The sequence below is a fragment of the Saccopteryx bilineata genome, chromosome 2, assembly GCF_036850765.1.
Source record: "Saccopteryx bilineata isolate mSacBil1 chromosome 2, mSacBil1_pri_phased_curated, whole genome shotgun sequence".
Classification (NCBI taxonomy): domain Eukaryota; kingdom Metazoa; phylum Chordata; class Mammalia; order Chiroptera; family Emballonuridae; genus Saccopteryx; species Saccopteryx bilineata.
Window position 1 is genome coordinate 255,198,745 of NC_089491.1, and position 23,738 is coordinate 255,222,482.

At 44.7% G+C, this 23,738-nt stretch overlaps 2 gene segments (V, D, J or C); one reads left to right on the plus strand and one right to left on the minus strand.

Annotated features, from left to right (window-relative positions):
* The first annotated feature begins 317 nt into the window (after positions 1-317).
* LOC136322490 (immunoglobulin lambda variable 5-39-like) lies at positions 318-3,755 on the plus strand. The segment is given in 3 exon segments: positions 318-413; positions 3,280-3,286; positions 3,403-3,755. Coding segments are annotated over 3 exon segments (456 nt in total).
* Positions 3,756-13,297: 9,542 nt separating this feature from the next.
* Positions 13,298-14,153, minus strand: LOC136322491 (probable non-functional immunoglobulin lambda variable 5-48). The segment is given in 2 exon segments: positions 13,298-13,650; positions 14,093-14,153. Coding segments are annotated over 2 exon segments (414 nt in total).
* Between the last annotated feature and the right edge of the window lie 9,585 nt (positions 14,154-23,738).

Here is a 23,738-nt window from a genome sequence, read left to right on the forward strand (position 1 = left end):
AAAACCTCTCACAACCACTCACCCGGGGCTCCGGGGAATGGGGAGAGAGGAGAGGACTGGAGTAGCAGGAAGAGAGTGTAATCTAGGAGGCACAGGGAGAAACATTTTGGGAGACAGCCACCCTAACCCCTGGGATGAGTCACTCCCCAAATCTGAAGTGAATATTTCCCCTGGAAACAGCAATACCAGCAAAGGGAAGCAGGACACCAGCCAAACAAGCTCTCCTGCAGCACTCAGAGCAAAGTCGCTTAGAAGGAGGGCGTTTTTGGGACTACAGTAGTGAGTCTTAGGGTCTGAGCTGCAGCGCCCACACCCACATGACTGAGGGCTCACTGGAGGGCGGGCGGTGGCAGGACGCAGAAGTGCAGTTCTGTCAGCAAGGGCAGAAGCTGGCTGGCCACCACTGGGCCCAGGTATGAGCTCAGTCTTGCCCGGTTGGGGAGGAGGAGACATGCAAAAGTGGTCAAGCCCAGCTGCAAGCTGCCTGTAATCCAGCCTGTGGGGGAAAGGCGGGAACCCTGGAAAGGGTGGAGACCAGCCCTTGAGCAAGGGTGCAGGAGCACAGCCTGGCCCTGCCTGTGGAACCGAGGCTTCTGACCTGACTTGGGAGCTGGCTCCTCCCACAAGGGTGGAGCCAAAAGCCCAGGACAGGCAGAGACCCACTACTGAGCATGGGCATGCAGTCCCACCTGGCCTGTGGAGCCAAGGCTTGCAGCCATCCCACAAGTGGGCTCCTCCTGCAAGGGCTAGGTGGAAGCCTGGAAACAGGCAGAGACCCGCAACTGAGCAAAGGTGCTGCCACTGACCTCAGGGCCAAGCATAATGCCACCCACAGGGACAGGGCAAAGGCCAAGGCCACCAAGGCTTGCACACCCAAGCACGTGGTCATAGCCACCCCGTGAAGGAAAGGCAGAAACCACAGCAACAGCCCCAGTGGGAAGACACAGGCAATGCCCATACCCAAACGCCCTACGCAGCAACAGCAGAGGGGGTGGTGGGCTTGCAGACAGACCATGCCCAGGGAACAGAGGCCACACCCAGTGGACTCCAGCTGCCAAGACCTTCTTTTATACAGAGAAGATGAGAAGGCAGAGAAATGCAACACAAATGAGTCAAGAGAAATCCCCAGAAAAGGACCTGAATGAAACAAATATAACCAAATTACCAGATGAAGAGTTTAAAATAACAATTATTAGGATGCTCAAAGATATTAGAACAACAATAGATGGTCATTACGAACACCTAAATAAAGAGATAGAAAATATAAAAATGGACATTGAAATAATAAAAAAGAATCATAAATGACAAATACAATATCAGAAATGAAGAACACAATGGAAGGAATTAAAAGCAGGATGGATGAAGCTGAGAATCGAATCAGGGAGTTAGAGGACACGATAAATAAAGGCATGGAAGCAGAGCAGAAAAAAGAAAATAGACTCAAAAAGTCTGAGGAAACTCTAAGAGAGCTCTGTGACAACATGAAGAGAAATAACATCCACATCATAAGGGTTCCTGAAGAAGAAGAGAAAGAACAAGGGATAGAGACTTTGTTCAAACATATCATAGCTGAAAACTTCCCTCAATTAAGGCAGGAAAACATCTTATATGTTCAGGCAGCACAGAGAACTCCATTTAAGAGAAATCCAAAGAAATCAACACCAAGACACATCATAATTAAAATACCAAAGCTAAGTGATAAAGAGAAAATATTAAAAGCTGCTAGAGAAAAAAAGACTATCACCTACAAAGTAGCCCCCATAAGGATGACTTCCGACTTCTCAACAGAAACACTTGAAGCCAGAAGGGAATGACAAGGAATATTCAAAGTAATGCAGAACAAGAGCCTACAACCAAGACTACTTTATCCAGCAAGGCTATCATTTAAAATTGAAGGAGAAATAAAAAGCTTTCCAGACAAAAAAACCTCAGAATTCACTACAACCAAACCAAGGCTGCAAGAAATGCTAAGGGGCCTGTTGCAAACAGATCAAAGGAGAAAAAGAATATAGCAAAAGAGGAATACAATTTTAAAGAATAAAATGGCAATAAACAACTACATATCAATAACCTTAAAATGTAAATGGATTAAATGATCTGATCAGAAGACAGGGTAGCTGCATGGATAAGAAAACAGGACCCATACATATGCTGTCTAGAAGAGACCTTAAAACAAAAGATGCACATAGACTAAAGATAAAAAGATGGAAAAAAAAATATTTCACACAAATGGAAATGTAAAAAAAGCAATACTTATATCAGTCAAAATGGACTTTAAAACAAAGACTATAGTGAGAGATAAAGAAGGTATTATACACAGTTCAATAAAAAAAGTGAAGCCTATACAATATCTATTAATTTTCCAAATGTAAACTAATTCAAATTGAGTGTCTACAACACTTACAAACACTTGCATATTTTTGGGAATTTTTCCTGAACTGTTATTTTCTGAACATGTGCTTTCAACAGTGTTCTTCCAGAGGACCTTTTGTATGACATTAAAAAACAGACAAACTGGCCCCTGGTCTGTTCTGTGACACTGGACCTGAAGCACAGGTGGGCCATTTCTCTTTTTCAGAAACCTATTTTATGCACAGTGCAGGGTGGGGGAGGAGGAGTGACAACTTACAATTTTAAGTATGTATATATTTACAATTTACAATTTCACTAAACAGGACTCCTATGGGAGGGAGAAACTACAGTTAATCACTGACAGTGTATCAAATCGCTGACAGTGTATCAAAATCACATAATCTGGGAATCAGTCCATAGATGTGTGCATAGAGACTGTACCAGGTGAGCTAATGAAACCAGCTGGGCTCTCAGGGCTTTGGGCCATTGGGAGGTGTGTACCCTGTGAAAAGCAGGGGGCATTGTGGGACTTTCTGTGGTTCCTACCCACCTGCTCAGTGAGGACCATTCATGCAATGGAGACTGGGCAGTGAACTGAACCCTGTGTTCCCTGATGCAAATTCAGCAGCTGTGTTCTCTCTGTCCTGGCAGAGTCTCCTGAACATGGACCTTTGTGTTTTTCTCCCAGGGCTCACTAAAAAAATTGAAGCCAACATCCATCCTCCTCAGTGTGGGGAGTGAGCTGAGCTCAGTCCCAGGGCTTAGGGAGGGGCTGGCGATCACTGAGGGACACACATTTGCATGGACAGCCCCTCCTCTGACATAGGGGGCAGAAGAAAAGGAGGCCTGGGGCAGCCTAGCCCCAATGTGGGATCAGGGCTGTGAGCACCATAACCCGAACTCCTCTCCTACTCGTGCTCCTCTCAGTGTGCAGGTGGGGACAGGTCTGAGGACCAGGCCTCAGTTCTTAAGTTTATTCCCTTCATGCTCACTCTCCTGAGAATCCTTCCCTGGTCCCTCCCCATTACTGACAACTGTCTTTGTCTGCAGGTTCCCTGTCCCAGCCTTTGCTGACTCAGCTGTCCTCCCTCTCTGCATCTCCTGGAGCATCAGCCAGACTCACCTGCACCCTGAGCAGTGACATCAATGTTGGCAGCTCTCCTATAATCTGGCTCCAGCAGAAGCCAAGGAGTGTTCTCCAGTATCTTCTGTTCTACCACACAGACTCAGTTAAGGACCAGGGCCCCAGTGTCCCCAGATGCTTCTCTGGATCCAAAGATGCCTCAGCCAATGCCGGGCTTCTGCTCATCTCTGCGCTCCAGCCTGAGGACGAGGCGGACTATTACTGTGCTACAACTCATGGCAGTGGGAGCAGCAGTAGTTATTCACAGTGTCTCATTTGATGAGAAAGTGAGACAAAAACCCCTGGACCAGAGACTAGGGCTCTGAGCCTCACTGAGTGAGAAGCTTGTGTAGAGGCATCTGTGGGGCAGGCTCCTCTGCAGGAAGATGCACCCATGACAGGGGAAAGGGTAACACACAGGGACTAGTGACAGCCCCAGTTGTCCAAGGAGCACACATGCTGATGGCATAATAGAGCCTATCTGACTGTCCCTGGGTGTCAGAAGTAAATTTTAACAAGAATAAATATTTTTAAGTATAAATCTTAATATTTTTCTACTCTTATATCTTGTTTTATAGTCTTGCTAAACACTTCACTTCTGACACTTTCGGTGCTAAGTGAGTGGGGATATTTCTTCACAACAAGCAATTCTGTGCAACACCAGCTAGATGTCCTACAACATCATGCAAACTAACATTGTCTTTTTGGAGACAGTATCAGATCCACAGGTAAGGGCTCAGTTCTACAAGACAGCCTGCACTTCTCGTGCCATTCAGAAGTTGTTGTTCCCTAGGTTTCCAGCAACCTTTTGGCTTTAAATTCAGGTTCCCATTATCCCTCTCTTGGTTCTGTTAATTTGCTAGATTAATTTGCTAACTCCACCTGAGCCCTTCTTCTCAAACAAATGGGGAAGTCTGAAATTTTCAAGCACTGCTGACCCAGCCTTCTTCAGGATCAGAATCTATAGGAGGAAGAGTCTGCATCATCAGGAAACACTTGATTTATTGGCTGCATATTTTGTTGTCTGTCTGTGAACTGTTGGTTCTTTGTTAGTCAGTATTACCAGGATTATCCTGACTGATGCATTGTAGGCAGTTTAAGACAAGGAGGTTCAAACTAATCAGAAAAGGACAGAATATTTCCTCATGTGCTTGTAAAATTTACATTTTCATAAGGCGTGTAAGGCCTCCAGTTTCCCTCAGCACTGGCACAGAAGTATTAGTGCTGAGAAGAGTGATTTCCAGCGAGGCAGGTGAGAAACTGCTTGCCCTGCTCCTGAGCATTGGTGAATATACGCACGTGGATGTTGGGCTCTCCTGTACCCTTTACCCTAATGCCCCTGATTGTTGGGTCCTCACCCCATTGCTTTTGACTCTGATGATCTCCTCCTCTTTTTTTGAGACTCTTCTTTTTTATGTCTCTGTCCAGGGTGACAGGAGGTAACTCCATCCAACGAACACCTGTACCAGGTACAAAACAGTAGACAGAATGAAACAGTCCCCATGAGATGGAGGTCTGAGCTGCTCTATGGCCGCTCTTCCTTGCCCACCTCACCCACACAGAGATCACTCCTGGTGGTCTGGAGTGTAGCCCCTGGACAACACAGGGTCCGCCTTCTCTCTGGCACCAGGAATGCTGGGGGATGTGACTTCAGACACTACAATGTATCATTCTGTCCTGTGTCTAAGGTCTGGTGCTCACTCTGGGCTGAATCAGGGTCCCTTACTTCCTGGCAATCTGGTCAGAGGTTCATTCTTGTCTCACCTTATGGCATCAGAAATGTGGGCTATTGTGATGGGAACTGTGTGATTATCTGCTGTGTGATATATTTTCCTTCATTTTACATAATTGGGCATGGAGGTATAGAAAGTGTGTCACTCAGGTGGAGTCCCCATGAGCCAGGGCCCCATCTGTCTGGAGGCCCTCAGTTACATCTGAACACATTGACCAGATTGTCACCCCAGGGCAGGGGCTGATTCGGGACACGAGCTCACCAGTTCCCCCTGGCTGACCACACTGTCCACTCTCCTTCCTTACATGAAATTCTGTTGATGACACTCTAGACCAGGGGTCCTCAAACTTTTTACACAGGGGGCCAGTTCACTGTCCCTCAGACCATTGGAGGGCTGGACTATAAAAAAAACTATGAACAAATCCCTATGTACACTGCACGTATCTTATTTTAAAGTAAAAAGCAAAATGGGAACAAATACAATATTTTAAATAAAGAACAAGTAAATTTAAATCAACAAACTGACCAGTATTTCAATGGGAACTATGGGCCTGCTTTTGGCTAATGAGATGGTCAATGTCCGGTTCCACATTTGTCACTGCTAGCCTTAACAAGTGATATGATGCACTTCTGGAGCCATGACGCGTGTGTCCTGCATCACCGGAAGTAGTACTGTACGTGAGCAATGCCACGCTTTGTGGCACCGCCACATACAGTACTCTTCTCACTGACCACCAATGAAAGAGGTGCCCCTTCTGGAAGTGCAGCGGGGGCCAGATAAATGGCCATAGTTTGGGGACCCCTGCTCTAGACCTAACTCCTACATATCTCATCTGGAGTCATCCCATGAGTGACATAGGACAGGGACCTGAGCCATTTCTCCCAGGAAACCCCAGGATGATGTGACTCAGAGGAGCAGGGACAGAAGGTGAGAAGCTCAGCTCAGCCACACTCAAGAAATCTCTGACACAGGGGAAAGCATGACCGCGGTGCTGGAAGTGACCTGTGGGTGTCCTGAGATGTGGATAGAATGTCTGTAGAATGTTTCAAAGGGCGGAACACAATGGATCAGAATCTGGTCAGGCCTGGGAAACACAGGCACTACTGGCCCTTAACCCCTGCCTTTATTCTGGGAATGTCAGCAGGAAGGAGGTGGTACAAAGACTCAGCAAAGAGCCAGTGCTGCCGATGCTCAGGAAGCAGAGAGAGTGAAGGACAGTTTCCCTCACACAGTAACAGTCACTCCATGCACTGTAGTCCAGACACTGTCCACTCAAGGGACACACAGGGATGAGTCAGGTGCATGCATTCCTCCTCTCTCCTCCACCCTTTATTCTGCTGTCCTCCTGTCAATGATGCCAAACTCAAAGAGCCTCCATCCCACCTTCACCGCTGGTCTGATGTCAGGACTGAGGTCCTCTCTGCCCCTGTGGAGGGCAGCCACCACTTCCTCAATGCAGAGTGCAGACCCTGCAGGAGCCGCGTCCACTCTGGGGAACACTGAGCTCGTCCCTCCCCCTGCCCCAGTCTGTGTGGCCATGGAGCCGTCCCCATCAGGAGTGAGGACTGAAGCTCAGCTGACAGAGCAGGGTACTGGGGTCAGAGCTCTGAGAGCCACAGAGGCAGGTGGCTGGTGCTTTTGCCCTTTGCTCCCTGCACTGGGGATGGGATCTGACCCCCAATTCACCTCAATAACACTGGGGAACAACTTTTTTTCATTTTCTGTTGCATGAGGTTTTAGAACTGTGATTCCAAATCTAAAATCTGTTTTTTGGTGCATGTTCTAGTTTTTATGTAATTTTAATTTCTTTTTGTTACAGTTAATGGCATGCATTGGTTTTTAAATTGGAGTTAAAGGGACTCTTGGATTGAACATAACCACAAGGCAATTAATGTTTTACAAACATCACTTTTACATAATTATAATTGTTTTTAAATGTAAAAAATTATTATCTGATAAAAACACCCTCTTATTTTGTTTTAAGATTGAATCATAGCTTCTTCAAGTAGGTATAAAGGTAAGAATAGTCATGATACCTTCTGATATATATGTGGCTGTTACACACTTCAACATCAAAGGCGCGATATTTCATCATTTGTGACATGTGCATATATTGCCTATTTTCAAGTTCCACTTGGCGATCAAGACAAGAATTGGGCTCCTCATATTGTGTGTCATAATTGTGAGGAAATGCTTCATGACTGGACAAAAGGAAAATGCATCCCTGGCTGGTTGGCTCAGTGGTAGAGCGTCGGCCTGGTGTGCAGAAGTCCCGGGTTCGATTCCCGGCCAGGGCACACAGGAGAAGCGCCCATCTGCTTCTCCTCCCCTCCCCCTCTCCTTCCTCTCTGTCTCTCTCTTCCCCTCCCGCAGCCGAGGCTCCACTGGAGCAAAGATGACCCGGGCGCTGGGGATGGCTCCTTGGCCTCTGCCCCAGGCGCTAGAGTGGCTCTGGTCGCAACAGAGCGAAGACCCAGAGGGGCAGAGCATCGCCCCCTGGTGGGAGTGCCGGGTGGATACCGGTCGGGCGCATGCGGGAGTCTGTCTGACTGTCTCTCCCGTTTCCAGCTTCAGAAAAATACAAAAAAAAAAAAAAAAAAAGAAAAGAAAATGCAAAGGAATGCCTTTTGGTATTGCCATGATTTGGTGTGAACCTAAGGACCACAGCAGCGACTGTTATTTCTGTCTGATCCATACAAAGGGCATCAGCAAGAAAAAATGGCATATGATTGCATATCCTAATATTCCTTTAGCAATACGACCTATCCCACACACTGAGACACTCCAGTTTCCAGTTTTCAATGGTTGTATTTCTTCTAAGGACAAAGAATATGAACATGGTGATCAAGTGTATTTTGATAAGATGCATGAAGAAATGGTTGTAGAATCTGAAGGATCTTCTTCTGATGCCAAGCAGTCATTAACCCCTCAGGCAGTTTAGCCAACCTGAATTGAATGACTTAGTAAGAGGTGGGCCTATCAAAGAAAGCAGTTGAGTTTTAGCCTGCAGGCTTCAAAAAAAGAATGTATTTCACCGGTCAGCTAAAGCAGTGGTCCCCAACCTTTTTTGGGCCACGAACCGGTTTAATGTCAGAAAATATTTTCACGGACCAGCCTTTAGGGTGGGATGGATAAATGTATCACATGACCGAGACAAGCATTAAGAGTGAGTCTTAGATGGATGTAACAGAGAGAATCTGGTAATTTTTAAAAAATAAAACATTGTTCAGACTTAAATATAAATAAAATAGAAATAATGTAAGTTATTTATTCTTTCTCTGCAGACCGGTACCAAATGGCCCATGGACTGGTATCAGTCTGCGGCCTGGGTGTTGGGGACCACTGAGCTAAAGTATCCCATTTCAGGAAGCATGAACTAATTTTTGTGGACTTTCTATTCGAAGAAAAAACTTTTGTTTACTGTCATGATATCAGTAGTCTTCTCAGTCAGGTAGGTGTTACCACTTGGAGTCTAACAAAATGGCGGCTATTTCCTGACAGCTCTAAACGGAGTCTGAAATGTGTTCTCCTACACAACGGTAATGTTTATGCAGCGGTTCCAATTGGTTATTCAACTCATCTTTGAGAAGATAATAATAACATAAAAATTGTCCTCGACTTTCTGAAGTATGAGGAGCATAACTGGATCATTTGTGTGGATCTTAAAATGGTAAATTTCCTGCTAAGACAACAAAGAGGTTTCATGAAGTAGCCTTGCTTTCTGTGTCTGTGGGACAGCTGAGCTCAGGAAAAACACCGGACACAGAAGGAGTGGCCAAAACGTGAAGCTCTGGAAGTAGGGATGCAAAATATTATGAATAAACCTGTAGTTAATCAAGACAGGATCATTTTCCCCCCACTTCACATCAAACCTGGCTTAATGAAGCAGTTTGTTCAGGCTCTGAATAGAGAAAGTGAATGCTTTCAATATCATTTCTGCTTTTCCTGCCTTGTCTTTCGAGAAGATAAAAGCAGGTGTATTCGATGGACCTCAAATTCAAACCCTCATATGTGACGAAGAATTTGCCAGGAAGATGAATAAGGAGGAGAAAGCAGCATGGCAGTCTTTTGTGGCAGTTACAAAGAACTTCCTTAGCAACAAAAAAGCAGAAAACTATGAACTTCTGGTTCTAAGGATGCTGTTGGCTTTCCGTGACATTGGATGTAACATGAATGTTAAGATTCACTTCCTGAACAGTCACCTTGACAAGTTTACCAAAAATCTTGGAGCTGTTAGTGATGAGCAGACTACTGCTGAAGCATCAAACAAGATTTCCTCAACAAGTACACAAATGCAAGAGCTACAAATGCAAATTTTTGCCTGAATAGAATTTAACTGTTTTGCGCAAATTTTATAATTAAAATAAGTGTTTTAATATGTTCTATTTCAAAATTGAAGACAAATTCTGATGCAATAATATCCTTTAGTGTATTAGTGTATTTACTGCATTATATAAATTATTATATTTTCACAAAGATGATGCCCAAGAAGACATTCCACTTCATTGTGTTAAACTAAATGTTGAAAATTTTACAATAAGATGAAAACAAAAAATCTTGAATTGCAAAATAACTGTAGCTTACAGAGAAAAATTAATGTCAGATTTGAGATCAGCACACTCGAATTAGGTAAGAACAAGTGTTTTTGTGGATGCAACAAAAATTTTGTTCCCTAGTGTTATTCATTTATATTGCTAATCATACTCCCCTTCATTCATGGACTAGAGCTTGTTTATTCATTCACCTATTGAAGGATGTAGCAGTTGCTTTCTAAGTTTTAACAAACATGAAATTAAAGAGCTCTAAACTTTCTGTGCCTATGCTTGTTTGGACACAAGTGACTGATTTACCTAAATAACTGAGAGTATCATTTCTGTATTATATCACATAAGAATGTATTTAGTTTTGTAAGAAACTACTAGTGTTTTCAAAAGCAGCCATGACATTCCCAACAGCATGAATTAGAGATCCTGCAGCTCACATCCTGGGAATGTCTAACACTGTCAGTGTATTGAGTGTTAGCCAGTCTGATAAGAGCCTAGTGGAATCTATCTCATTGTTCACATTCGTAATGCCCAATGACACCCCCACTATCCCCACTTCTGCTTCCTCTATTGTGATGAATGGGGTGTCAGAACCCGTCCTCAATGCAGGGAGCAGAAGGGAAAGAGCACAAGCACCTGCCTCTGTGGCTCTCAGATCTCTGACCCCAGCTCCCTGCTCTGTCAGCTGAGCCTCAGTCCTCACTCCTGACAGGACAGCTCTTTAGCCACATAGACCCAGGCGGGGGGGGGGGGGGCAAGCTCAGTGTTCCCCAGAGCGGACGTGGCTCCAGCAGGGTCTGCACTCTGCATTGAGGAAGCAGAGGCTGCCCTCCACAGGGGCAGAGAGGACCTCAGTCCTGACATCAGACCAGGGGTGAAGGTGGGATGGAGGCTCTTTGTTGAGTTTGGCATCTTTGACAGGACAGCAGGATGGAGGGTGGAGGAGAGAGGAGGAACGCGGGCACTCGACTCATCCCTGTGTGTCCCCTGAGTGGACAGTGTCTGGACTGCAGTGCGTGGAGAGACCGTGACTGTGTGAGGGAAACTGTCCTTCACTCTCTCTGCTCCCTGAGCATCAGCAGAATGGGCCTGCAGGGAATGTACATGACCTCAGGGTGAGAACAGAGGGCCTTCCCTCTTCTTGACACCTCAGCTGTATCTGCACCAGGAGAGGCCACAGGAGCCCGTAATTCCTTTGGACTAGGAATGTCACAGGATGAACAAGGTCTTAATTATCTGCAAAAACATGGGTCTGTGCTGTCCTGAGTCCACAAGGACTGAGGCTACACCAACCCATGACCCCTCTTCAGTGTGTGTGTGTGCAGAGTCACAGACACAGTAGGACAAAGACGTAAGGACAAGGCTGGGAGAAAACAGGAGGGTCTGTCTGACACCCCAGGAAATACAGCGGAGCTGGAGCTGCTAGGAAGGAAGTTGAAGGTGTGTCTTGAGTCTGTGAAATGAGGATTGTCCTTTGTTGCAGCTCAGGTCTCCTCCTAGGGTCTGTTTGTACCAGGTCCCATCACAATAACCCGCATTTCTGATGCCATAAGGTGAGATAAGACTGAACCTCCGACCAGATCACCAGGCAGTAAGGGACCCTGATTCAGCCCAGAATGAGCACCAGGCCTTAGACACAGGACAGAATGACACATTGCAGGGTCTGAAGTCACAGCCCCCAGCATTCCTGGGGCCAGAGAGAAGGGAAATGCTGTGTTGTCCAGGAACTACCCTCCGGAGCATCAGGAGTGATCTCTGTGTGGGTGAGGTGGGCAGGGAAGAGTGGCCATGGAGCAGCTCAGACCTCCATCTCATGGGAACTGTTTGAATCTCTCTACTTTTTTGTACCTGGTACAGGTGTTCCTTGGATGGAGTTACCTCTTGTCACTCTGGACAGAGACATAAAAAAGAAGAGTATCAGAAAAAAGAGGAGGAGATAATCAAAGTCAGAAGCAATGAGTGAGGACCCGAAAATTGGGGGCATTTGGATGACAGATGCAGGAGAGTTCGACATCCATGTGGGCGTGTTTCCAATGCTCAGGAGCAGGATAAGCAGTTTCTCACCTGGCTGGCATGCAATCATTCCTCTCAGCACCAATCCTTCTGTTCCATTGCTGGGAATAACTGGAGGCCTTCACAACTTGTGGAAGTATAAATTGTCCAAGCACATGAGTGAATACTCTGTCATTTTCTGATTGGTTTGAAGGTGACTTGTCTTAGACTGTCTACAATGCATCAGTCAGAATAATCTGGGTAATGCTGGGTAACAAAGAACCAACAGTTCACAGACAGACAACAAAACATGCAGCCAATAAATCAGGTGTTCAGGGCATTGCCTGGCTGCACTAAGGAAAGGAATCTAGTCTCCGGATAATGAAGATTCTAATTCCCGGAGATTCTGATCCTGAGTACGACTGGGTCAGCAGAAGTTGGAAATTTCAGGCCTGCCTCCATTGGCATGAGGAGGAGAAGGGCTCAGGTGGAGTTAGCAAATTAATCTAGAAAATTAACAGGACCAAGGGAGGGATTGTTGGAACCAGCATTTACAGCCAAAAATTTGGGTGAGCCTGGGGACCGCCTACTTCCAATTGGCATCTGAAGAGCAGGCCATCAGGTTGGATTGTGCCCTTTAACTGTGGCTCTGACATTGTCTCCAGGAAGGTAATTTTAGTTGGCACTATGTTGTAAGATATTCAGTTGGTATAACACAGAACAAATACCCCTCACATTTAGGACCAAAAGTATCAGAAGTGAAGGGTTTAGTGTGAATATAAAACAAGACACAAGAACATGAAAAAAGTGAACTTTGTATTTTAAAATATTTATTCTTGGCCCTGGCCGGTTGGCTAAGTGGTAGAGCGTTGGCCTGGCATGCAGGAGTCCTGGGTTCGATTCCCGGCCAGGGCACACAGGAGAAGCGCCCATCTGCTTCTCCACCCCTCCCCCTCTCCTTCCTCTCTGTCTTTCTCTTGCCCTCTTGCAGCCCAGGCTCCATTGGAGCAAAGTTGGCCCGGGCGCTGGGGATGGCTCTGTGGCCTCTGCCTCAGGCACTAGAGTGGCTCTGGTCACAACAGAGCACCCCCCTGATGGGCAGAGCATCCCCCACTGGTGGGCGTGCGGGGTGGATCCCGGTCGGGTACATGCGGAAGTCTGTCTGACTGTCTCCCCATTTCCAGCTTCAGAAAAATACCAAATATATATATATATTTGGTATTTTTATGTATATATAAAATATATATATATATATAAATATATATATATATTGTTCATCCTGTGACATTCCTAGTCCAATATATATATTTATTCTTGATAAAATGTATGTCTGACACTACAGGGACAATTTGTATGGCTATCTTACCTCATCCTTGTGTGTGCTTCTAGGACGCCCGGGGCTGTCACTAGTCACTGTGTGTTACCCTTTCCCCTGTCATGGGTGCATCTTCCTGCAGAGGAGCCTGCCCCACAGATGCCTCTACACAAGCTTCTCACTCAGTGAGGCTCAGAGCCCTAGTCTCTGGTCCAGGGGTTTTTGTCTCACTTCCTCGTCATCTGAGACACTGTGAGTAACTACTGCTGCTCCCATCACTATAAGCTGTAGCACAGTAATAGTCCGCCTCGTCCTCAGGCTGGAGCCCAGAGATGAGCAGGAGCCCCGCATTGGCTGAGGCATCTTTGGATCCAGAGAAGCGGCTGGGGACCCCGGAGCCCTGGTGCTTATCTGAGTCTGTGTGGTAGAACAGGAGATACCTGGGAGGGCTCCCTGGCTTCTGCTGGAGCCAGACTATAGGATAGCTGCCAACACTGAAGCCACTGCTCAGGGTGCAGGTGAGTCTGGCTGATGCTCCAGGAGATGCCAAGAGGGAGGGCGGCTGAGTCAGCACAGGCTGGGATAGAGAACCTGTGAACACAGACACATGTTAATGTTGAGACAGAGACCACAGTGAAGTTTTTCATTAGACTGAACATAAAGGAACGAAGCTGGGTAAATGAGGCCTGGCCCTGAGTTCTTGTTCTTTCCCTACCTGTGCAGTGAGAGAGGAGCACAAGGAGGAGAGGGGTCCAGGCCATGGTGCTCACAGCCCTGAGCCCACAGTGGGGCTGGGCTGCCCCAGGCCTCCTTTTCTTCTCCCCCCTCTGCCAGAGGAGGGGCTGTTCATGCAAATGTTCGGCCCTCAGTGACTGCCCAGCCCCTCCCTGAGCCCTGGGGCTGAGCTCAGTTCACACCCCACACTGGGGAGGAAGGAGTTTGTTTTCACTTCTTTGGTAGACCCCTGGGAGGAAGCACCTGCTGGGACCACACATAGGTCTCTGCTAAAGGGACTCTGTCAGGACAGACATACCAACTGCTGAGTCTCCATCAGGGAACGCATAGCCCAGCCTGCAGCCCAGGCTATATTGCATGAATAGTCCTCACTGAGGATCTAGGTGGAAACTGCAGGAAAGTCTCACAGCACCCCCTGCTGATAACAGAACACACACCTCCCTGTGGCTCAAACCCCTGAGAACCAGCTGGTTTCTGCAGCTAACCAGGTCCCTTTCTCTGTTCACACAGCTATGGTGTCATTTACAGAAACTGTGATTTTGATGCACTGTAGATGATCACTGTTATTTCTCACTCCTACAAGGAGTCCTGTTTGGTGAGATTTCTAAATACATACATACACGGTGGGTCCAAAGTAGGTTTACCATTGTTCTTATGGAAAATAGGACGATAATCAATAAATAAAAAAAAAGTATATACTGATAGCAAAAGAAGGCAAGGAGCCCTCACTTGTGTCTCCTGAGGTCATACTCACACTGAGATAAGCACCAGAGCTCTGGTCCCTGACCATTTCTCTTGATCCAGAGCTGCCTCGACTAAGTCAGGTGTTCTGAACACCTCTGGTCTCCACTGTGGATGGGCTGACTATGACTGTAATATGTGCCAGGACAGTGCTAATGCTCACACGGTGCAGTCGACTCCTCTCTCCAGCCTCCAGTCCTGGGGCACTGACCGCTCTGGGGGCTCAGGAACTGAAGAGTTCTCCTGAAAGATGTTCAACAAGACAGGATATCTTTGAACCTATTAGAGCTCATTGTCATATTATTTCCTTCAGTTAAATTCTAGATTACTATCATATTCTCACCTTGGTCATGTTTTCAAAGGCAAGACTTGCCTGTTCAGAGTTTAAAATGATTCAACAGAGATGTCGAAGGAGCCAAAGAGATGATTGCAGATTAGCTTGTGACTCACAGATGCTACTAGTTTAAGTGCCTCAATCTTGACTTCAGGTGACAAAACCAACATGTAGAATAAATAGCATTCTCTATAGAAGCAATCAATCAGCGACATCTAAAAAACAGAACTAGACCATTCACTATTCATCATTATATAATCTTGAAATACTAAAAGATAAATCTGAGACAAAGTCTTGTACCGGGAAAGCTATAAATCATTGCAAGAGGAAAAAAAAAACCCTGAATGCATGAAAAAGTATTTCTTATTTGTGGATAGAAACACTCAATTTGGTTTAGATAATGATGCATCCTAAATTTGTTGAATTTATCTGGTGCCAACAAGTTCATGATACAAAGACAAGGAAGGAAATAAAACAAGGTATTACTCACAAATAAAGACATATTACTCACAAATAAAGTCATAAACACTGAAGACATAATTAGGAAATAATATTCAGTAATAGACATAAATGTGTACACAAGATCCAAATGAGGTTAATTGCAGGGGTGTAAGGCTGGTGCTCTACTGAGTCTCAGTCAGTGTCATCTACTCTATTAACAGACTCACTAAGAAAAGTCATAACATCTTATCATTTAATTAAAAAAAGCACATGGCAGAAGTCAACACCCCTGTCCATAAAGGTGAACAACTAAAAACTGGTTTCCCTGGGGTGAGACATGTGGCCAGCACGTCTGGCCTCACTACTGCTAATTCAATACAGGCTGGGAGGTTTGAGACAGAACCGAACGCAAGATGGCCTAAAGCAGGGGTCCCCAAACTACAGCCCGCGGGCCGCATGCGGCCCCATGAGGCCATTTATCTGGCCCCCGCCACACTTCCGGAAAGGGCACCTCTTTCATTGGTGGTCAGAGAGAGAAGCACATTGACCATCTCATTAGCCAAAAGCAGGCCCGTAGTTCCCATTGAAATACTGGTCAATTTGTTGATTTAAATTTACTTGTTATTTATTTTAAATATTGTATTTGTTCCTGTTTTGTTTTTTTACTTTAAAATAAGATATGTGCAGTGTGCATAGGGATTTGTTCATAGTTTTTTTTATAGTCCAGCCCTCCAATGGTCTGAGGAACAGTGAACTGGCCCCCTGTGTAAAAAGTTTGGGGACCCCTGGCCTAAAGTCTTAATAGAGAAGGATACAGCTGTCCTTATTATAAAGTGAAAGAATGGTCTACGTAGAAAATGCAAAGGAAGATTATATAGAGGTGGGCCCAAGTCAGTTAAATGACAGTCATCATTACCTATCTTATTAACCAATGTCACCACATTACATTTAATGAAATGAAATGAAAAAGTAACTTCTAAGTGCAAGTTAGTGGTAAGAATATCTACTCACTTTTCAGTGAACTAAGAGTCTGTGGGATAAGCAGTTGTTAAATGATGTTACATGCAGATCTCAAAAATGGTGGCATGTGATCACTGAATTTCCATATTCAAATCCTCAAACTAAAAATACCTGTGGGGAATCTCATGAATGAAGAGTAATGGGTTTGAAAACTCTGTGTTAACAGAAGAGATGATTCTGTGCTGGGGAAAGTGCATGGAGGATGCTGGGAAATCAGTATATGAAAATGTATGTGCTGGTCTGGACTCTATTCTAAACAAATGCAGCTTACCATGACCTGCACAGCTGCAAAACTTGATATTCCTTGCACTTGGTTTACTGTTTTCATCAGAACAGTTACTGTAGCTAATCATTAAAGACATTAAAACATCAGTCACTTTATGTGAGGGCAGATGAAATCCTTATCTTCAATATACAAGTGATCTGGAACAATAAGTGTGTGTGTGTGTGTGTGTGTGTGTGTGTGTGTGTGTGTGTGTGTGTGTGTGTATGTGTGTGTGTGTGTGTTAAATCTTATCTGAATGATGTGACATGGTGTTTGGGATTTTTGTGTCTTTCATTCACTGAGGAAGTGGGATGAGAGGTGACGATGGCTGGAGGATTGAACGAGACGTGTCCTATTGGCCATGACTGAGTTTGGATGATGGCTGCATGGCAACTGTAGGCATGCTCCCTATAGTTTCTGTAACAGGAAAGTCCACAATGATAAAGGTGTTTAAAAATTTTATTGGTATCTATGATGATGTGTCTGCTCTTATTTTAAAAAATGCTCAAAGTTGACAACATGTGTACTTACACCATGAGTTCAAGTTGAATTTCATCTCCTTCCAACAGGCAGAAGAGGACCTGATGTGAAGGTCATGGTAGGGAGAGAGCTCAGGGTTTCTGAGGACAGAGCAGGAGGGAGGCTGGAGCATTGAGGGCAGGGGGCGGGGCTATCAGGAGGCTGTGGATGGGCGGGGTGGGCAATGAAAGGTCATGTTAGTGGGCTAAGGTGTTAGATTTCATGCAAGAAGAATTAGGAGCAACTGTAGGATTTTCAGGCATTGGGTGACCCTGCTATATGAACAAGAAAGTTCCCTCCGAATGTAGGGAGGACACAGTGCCTTAAAGAGGAGATGATCCCACTCCTACATTATTGCTAAAGGTTCTAGAAGTCTGCAAGCATTTCTACAGTTTATGCAGTGTACATACTGGGCACACTGAGGAAATAGGGATTTTACTCAGGTGTATCCAGGCATCCACACATATGCTGTATGACCTAAGAATATATACTGTTCCCAATAAATTGAAAAGAACTAATAAAAAATAATGTGATGAAATTACAACAAAAGCAAATTGTATAATGTCTAGGATAAAATTCTAATAAAATTTTATGACACAGTTATACAACTATGCATAAAGTTGCAGATTATACTTAGAGATAAAATTAACTTCAAATTATAGAAGAAAATGTTACACAGTTCACTGGCAAATGTTAAACCAACAAAATCTATTAATTTTCCCAACATAAACTAATTCAAATAGCGTGTTTACAAAACTTACCAACAATTGTGAATCTTTGGTAATTTTTGCAGAACTGTTATTTTTTGAACATGTGTATTTTACATTGTTCCCCTGAAAAGCCCTTGCATGACATTGATAAACAGATCATCTGCCCCCTGGTCTGTTCTCTGACACCTGGCCTGAAGTAAAGGTGAGCCGTTTCACTTTTCCGAGAATCTACTGTGTGTGGGATACGGGAGGGAAGAGAGCTGAGGATGACAACTTAAGTGTTTATATATGCATATATTTACAAATCTGAATGAACAGAACTATTTCTGGGAGAGAAAAGATACAGAAATTACTTACAGTGTATCAGAATCATAGTTACTGCAAATCAAACAGATGTGTAAACAGGCAGGATCCTGGTGAGCTGCAGAGATCATCTGGGCTTTCAGGGTTTAGGGCCATTGGGAGGTGTGTGCTCTGTGATCAGCAGGGGGCGCTGTGGGACTTCTGTAATGCCCCACTCAGCTCTCAATGAGAACGATTCACCAGTGGAGCTGGGGCTGCAGGTTGGGCCATGTTCTCCCTGATTGTAATTCAGCAGCTGTGTCTTCTCTGTCCTGGCAAAGTCCCCTGAGCAGAGACCTTTGTGTTGTTTCAGCAGGTGCTTCCTCCCAGGGTTCTCCCTAGGGATGAAGCCAACCTCCATCCCCCTTAGTGTGGGGTGTGATCTGAGCTCAGCACCAGGGCTCAGGAAGGGGCGGGGTGATCACTGAGGAACACATATTTGCATGGACAGCCCCTCCTCTGGCAGAGGGGGGAGAAGAAAAGGAGGCCTGGGACAGCCCAGCCCCACTGTGGACTCAGGGCTGTGAGCACGATGGCCTGGACCCCTCTCCTCCTCGTGCTCCTCTCTCACTGCGCAGGTGGGGACAGGCTTTGAGGATCAGGCCTCAGTTCTCAAGTTTATTCCCTTCATGTTAACTCTCCTGAGAAACTTCCACTGGTCCCTCCCCATCACTGATATGTGCTTTGTCTGCAGGTTCCCTGTCCCAGCCTGTGCTGACTCAGCCGCCCTCCCTCTCTGCGTCTCCTGGAGCACCAGCCAGACTCACCTGCACCTTGAGCAGTGGCTTCAGTGTTGGCAGCTATCCAATATTCTGGTTCCAGCAGAAGCCAGGGAGCACCCCCTCCCCCGGTATCTCTTGTACTACAACACAGAGTCAGATAAACAACAGGGCTCTGTGGTCTCTGGCTGCTTCTCTGGATCCAAAGATGCCGCGGCCAATGCGGGGCTCCTGCTCATCCTTGGACTCCAGCTTCAGGACGAGGCAGACTATTACTGTTCTACACTTCATAGTGATGAGAGCAGTGTTAATTACTCACAGTGTCTCAGATGATGAAGAAGTGAGATAAAAAGCCTGGACCAGACACTGGGGCTCTGACCTGTCCCTGTAGAGCCCCAGGTCTAAGTCGGTCAAGCATCCCTGTTCCACCTCCCTGCACAGTAGGATACTCCTGCTTATCAGCAGAGCTGGCAGCCTCTTTGAGACTACTCTTGAGGCGGCTATGAGGAGTCTACTTATCAGAGCTGAGACCAACTGCCACCGGAGGAAGACACGACTGACACACAAGTTAGTTGCAAGAATCACACAGGCAGTTTATTACTCACAAATCCTTTTGGCGTGCTTGTGTACAGCTTAAGGGGACCCCGTCGGCGTGCTCCTGTTGGTTGTCCTTGGCCAGAGCAGCATGGTGACTGTCCACATTCAATGTTGGAGTCTGGGTGACTAACACATCAGGGGAGCCCCTTAACTTTCCTACTTTTTTTGGTCTATGCCTTCTAACAGGTGTCAATCTACAGGATTATCACCTCAAACCCCCTTTTTGGCAGTTCCTAGCAGGGAGCCCTTTTTATGTTAATCTACTGAAATGTCACATCAAGCTACTTTTAAGGTGTTCTTAGGGAAGCTTCTTGTTAATGTTAACCTACAGAGTTATGACACCCAGCCACTTCTTATCTATATATAACTTCACACACACACACTGAGCCCTGCGTGAAAGGCAAAGTCTGCCTATCATATCTATACTCACTAGATTAATTCCTATCCAGACTGCATAGCGTAATATACTTTCTTTAATTGCTTTTAATATTATATCCTAATTATTTCTTTATATTTACCAAATTTTCTATATTTCTATATATTTAATTTCTGTAACATTATATTACTGTAACAGAACCTCACTGAGAGAGAAGCATGTGTGGAGGCATCTGTAAGGTAGGCTCCACTGCAGGAAGATACACCCATGACAGGGGAAAGGGTAACACACAGTGATGGGTGACACCTCCGGGCATCTCAGGAGCACATACACTGATAAGATAATAGAGCCTAACTAACTGCCCATAGTGCCAGCAGTATATTTTAACAAGAATAAATGTATCTAATAAAATTCTCAGTTCTTTCCTACTCTTGTGTCCTTTTTCTACTCACACAGATCACTTCTGACACTCCTGGTACTAAATGCATGAAGATCTTTCTTGATCACAAGCAATTCTCTGCCACTCCAGTTGGATGTCCTACAGTATACACAACTCTAACACGGTCTGCCTGAATGGTCAGAGCCACTGTTAAAGGGCTCACTCCAACAAGTCTGCCCACACGTTAGGTGCCAATCAAAAGCAGGAGGTCCCCAGGTTAAATACAGAGGTGATATAATATAATTTTTGTTTTGAAATAGTTTTCTAAAGGTATAAAGCATCTAATAAAGTGAGGGCAAATGATTGACAATAATATTTTTACTTACTGAACTTTTTGAGTATAAGATTTTGAGTTTATTCTAGAGGAGTTGTTAAGAAAGAGCTTTGGCCTCAGGGTCCAGGGAGCAGGAGAGTGTCATAAACTTGAGTTCTAGATGGCTTAATTATCTGTCTGCGAAGTACTGGTTATAGGACTGCAAAGTGCCTAGTACAATGGACTGGATTCCATAGGTCCATGTGGAAACCATGAAGAAGGAGGTAATTGACCTTCAAGTAGTTACAAAAGAAATCATAAAGAGCCAGTAGGTGGTGGAATAAATTCTGAGGAAAAAAGACAACTTTCATGAGTAAGTCAACTGTTGTTAGTGCACTTTAGTCATATGAGCATCCTCTCACTTTTCAGTGAACTGAGAGTCTATGAGATAATCAATTGCCAACCTGATGTTACATACACCTCTGAAGAACCCACCACGTGATCTCTGAAACTTAATATTCACTCTTCAACCCAAACCCCCTCTAAGGACTCTGGTGGGAAATCCTAAGAAAGATGAATAATAAGTTTGTAATGAGAGAGGAGAAACCAGGAAAATGCAGAAAAAGGGATCCTGTAGTCTTTGTGATCTTACGCTTGAGCCAGTGACCTCAGTGTTTTGGATTGAGGGAGCAAGGGCGGACTGAGAGACATTTAAAAAATAACAACCACAGTTGTGGTCCTTTCTTGTTATCAGTTCCCTGAAACAAACTTGCAGCACCAGAAAGAAGAATGAGCAATATAATTGTCCAGGACAGACCCTCTGGCCTCCTCTCTTACTCTCCCCTCCTCTCCTGGAGATGCAAAAGTCACTCAGGTCTGCAAACAACGAAGTCCTAGAAGTCAGGCCTTCCTCACGTGAAAGGTAAAGCTGTAAAGGTATGTAAGATGTAAGAACTCTGACTTCAGGGAGCTCGTGTCTTTAGTGGCACCAGCCCCATATGCTCTATGGGCTACAAATAAATCTTTCTTTCTCCTTGTCTGGGTGTGATATTCTCTGTTTGTAGCTAATTCCTTCTACAGTAAGGTCAGTGTTAATGGAAGAGATGATTCTGTACTAGGGAAAGTACATGAGGGATAGTGAGAAAATATTATCTGCAAATGTATGTGCTGGTCTGGACTTCATTCTAAACAACATCATTCCAAACACAGTCATTCTATAAACCCACAGCTGCGAAACTTGAGACTCCCTGCACTTCTTTTACTTTGTCCATCAGAAAATTCCTTTAGCGAATCATTAAGGAAATCATGACAGAAATCAAGCAATATGAGAGTAATTGGAATTCATTTCTTCACTGTATGAGTGTTTTGGAAAAATAAAAAGTGTATATATGTGCTAAATGATATGGTGTTTGGGATTTTTGTAACTGTCAATCATTGCGGAAGTGGGGTGAGAGGAGAAGATGGATGAAGGAATGAATAAGATGAGTCCTACTGGGCATGACTGAGGTGGATGATGGCTGCAGGGGCTTCACTGGGTTGTTCTCTAGTGTTTGTGCAACATCAAGGAAGTCCACAATGACAAATGTGTTTGGAAACTTTATTTGTCTCTATGATGATGTGTCTGCCCTTCTTTTAACAAATGCTGAAATTTGACAATGTGCGTACTTCCATCATGAATTCAAGTTGAAGCCCATCTCCTTCCAACAGCTGGAGGAGGAGCTGATAGGAAGGTCCCAAAGAGACAGACTCAGGGTTTCTGAGGACAGAGGAGGAGGGAGGCTGGAGCATTGCGGGCAGGCAGCGGGGCTATCAGGAGGGTTTGGAGGAGCAGCGTGTTCCATGAATGGGCCTGTTAGTGGGCTATTGTGTTGGGTTTTTTGCAATAAGAATCAGGAGTAACTGAAGAATTTTTAGCCATTGGATAATCCTCCTATATAGACAAGAAAGATCCTTCTGAATGCTGTGCGTAGAGAGTGTCTTAGGGAGCAGGTAATCCCACTCCTAGATTCTTGACTAAAGGTTCTAGAGGCCTGTGCCTTTTATAGAGTTTATGTAAGTAACATACTGAGCACACTGAGGAAACAGAGTTTTACCCACGTGTATACAGGCATCAACTCATATGCGGTATGAACTAACCATATACACTGGTGTTTCTAATACATTGAAATAACTAGCATACAAAACGAGATAATAAAATTACAATAAAAAATTGTATAATAGCTAAGATGTAATCCCAATTAGAAATATATGACACAATTATGCATAAAGCTGCAGATTTAACTTATAGATATAAAATTAACTTTAAATTATAGGAAAAAATGTTACACAGTTCACTAGCAAATGTTAAGCCTGTAAAATCTATTAATTTTCTGAAAGTACACTAATTTTAGTTGAGTGTCTGTCTACAAAAGTTATCAACAGTTGCATACCTTTTGGAATTTTTGTTGAACTGTTATTTTTTTAAAGATACCATAGAAGAACTTTATTTCCTGGTTGAAAATTTTACACTATTCCCCCTGAAGAGCCCTTCTATGACATTAAGAAACAGATCAATTACTTCCTAGTTTGTTCTCTGACACCTGGCCTGATACACAGGTAAGCATTTGCATTATTTGTAGAAACTACGGGGAGAAGGGAGGATTGACAACTTTAGTGTCCATACAGGATGGGGCATAAGTAGGTTTACAGTCATGAGTATGCAAAACATAATTTATTATTATATTATTATTCATTAATTACTGTACTATTTTCAATATGAACAACTTTAACCTATTTGCCCCACCTAGTTTGTATGCATTTACAAATCTCACTGTACAGGACTCCTGAGAGTGACAAACTGCAGTGATCTTCTACAATATATCAAAATCACAGTTTCTGCATATCAGACCATAGGTGTGCCAACAGAGACAGGGACCAGGGAGTTGCAGAAACCAGCTGGGTTTTCAGGGTTTTGGGCCATAGACACGTGTACCCTGGGACCAGTAGGCGGTGTTGTGTGACTGCCCTGGGTCCCTACACAGATGCTCAGTGAAGATTCACTCAATGAGTCATGGCTGTGGGCTGAGCCATGTGTTCCCTGATGGAGACTCAACAGCTATTAATTCTGTCCTGGCAGAGTCCCCTGAGCAGGGACATTTGTGTGGTCGCAGCAGGTGCTTCCTCCTGTGCTCCTGCAAGGGTTGAGGATA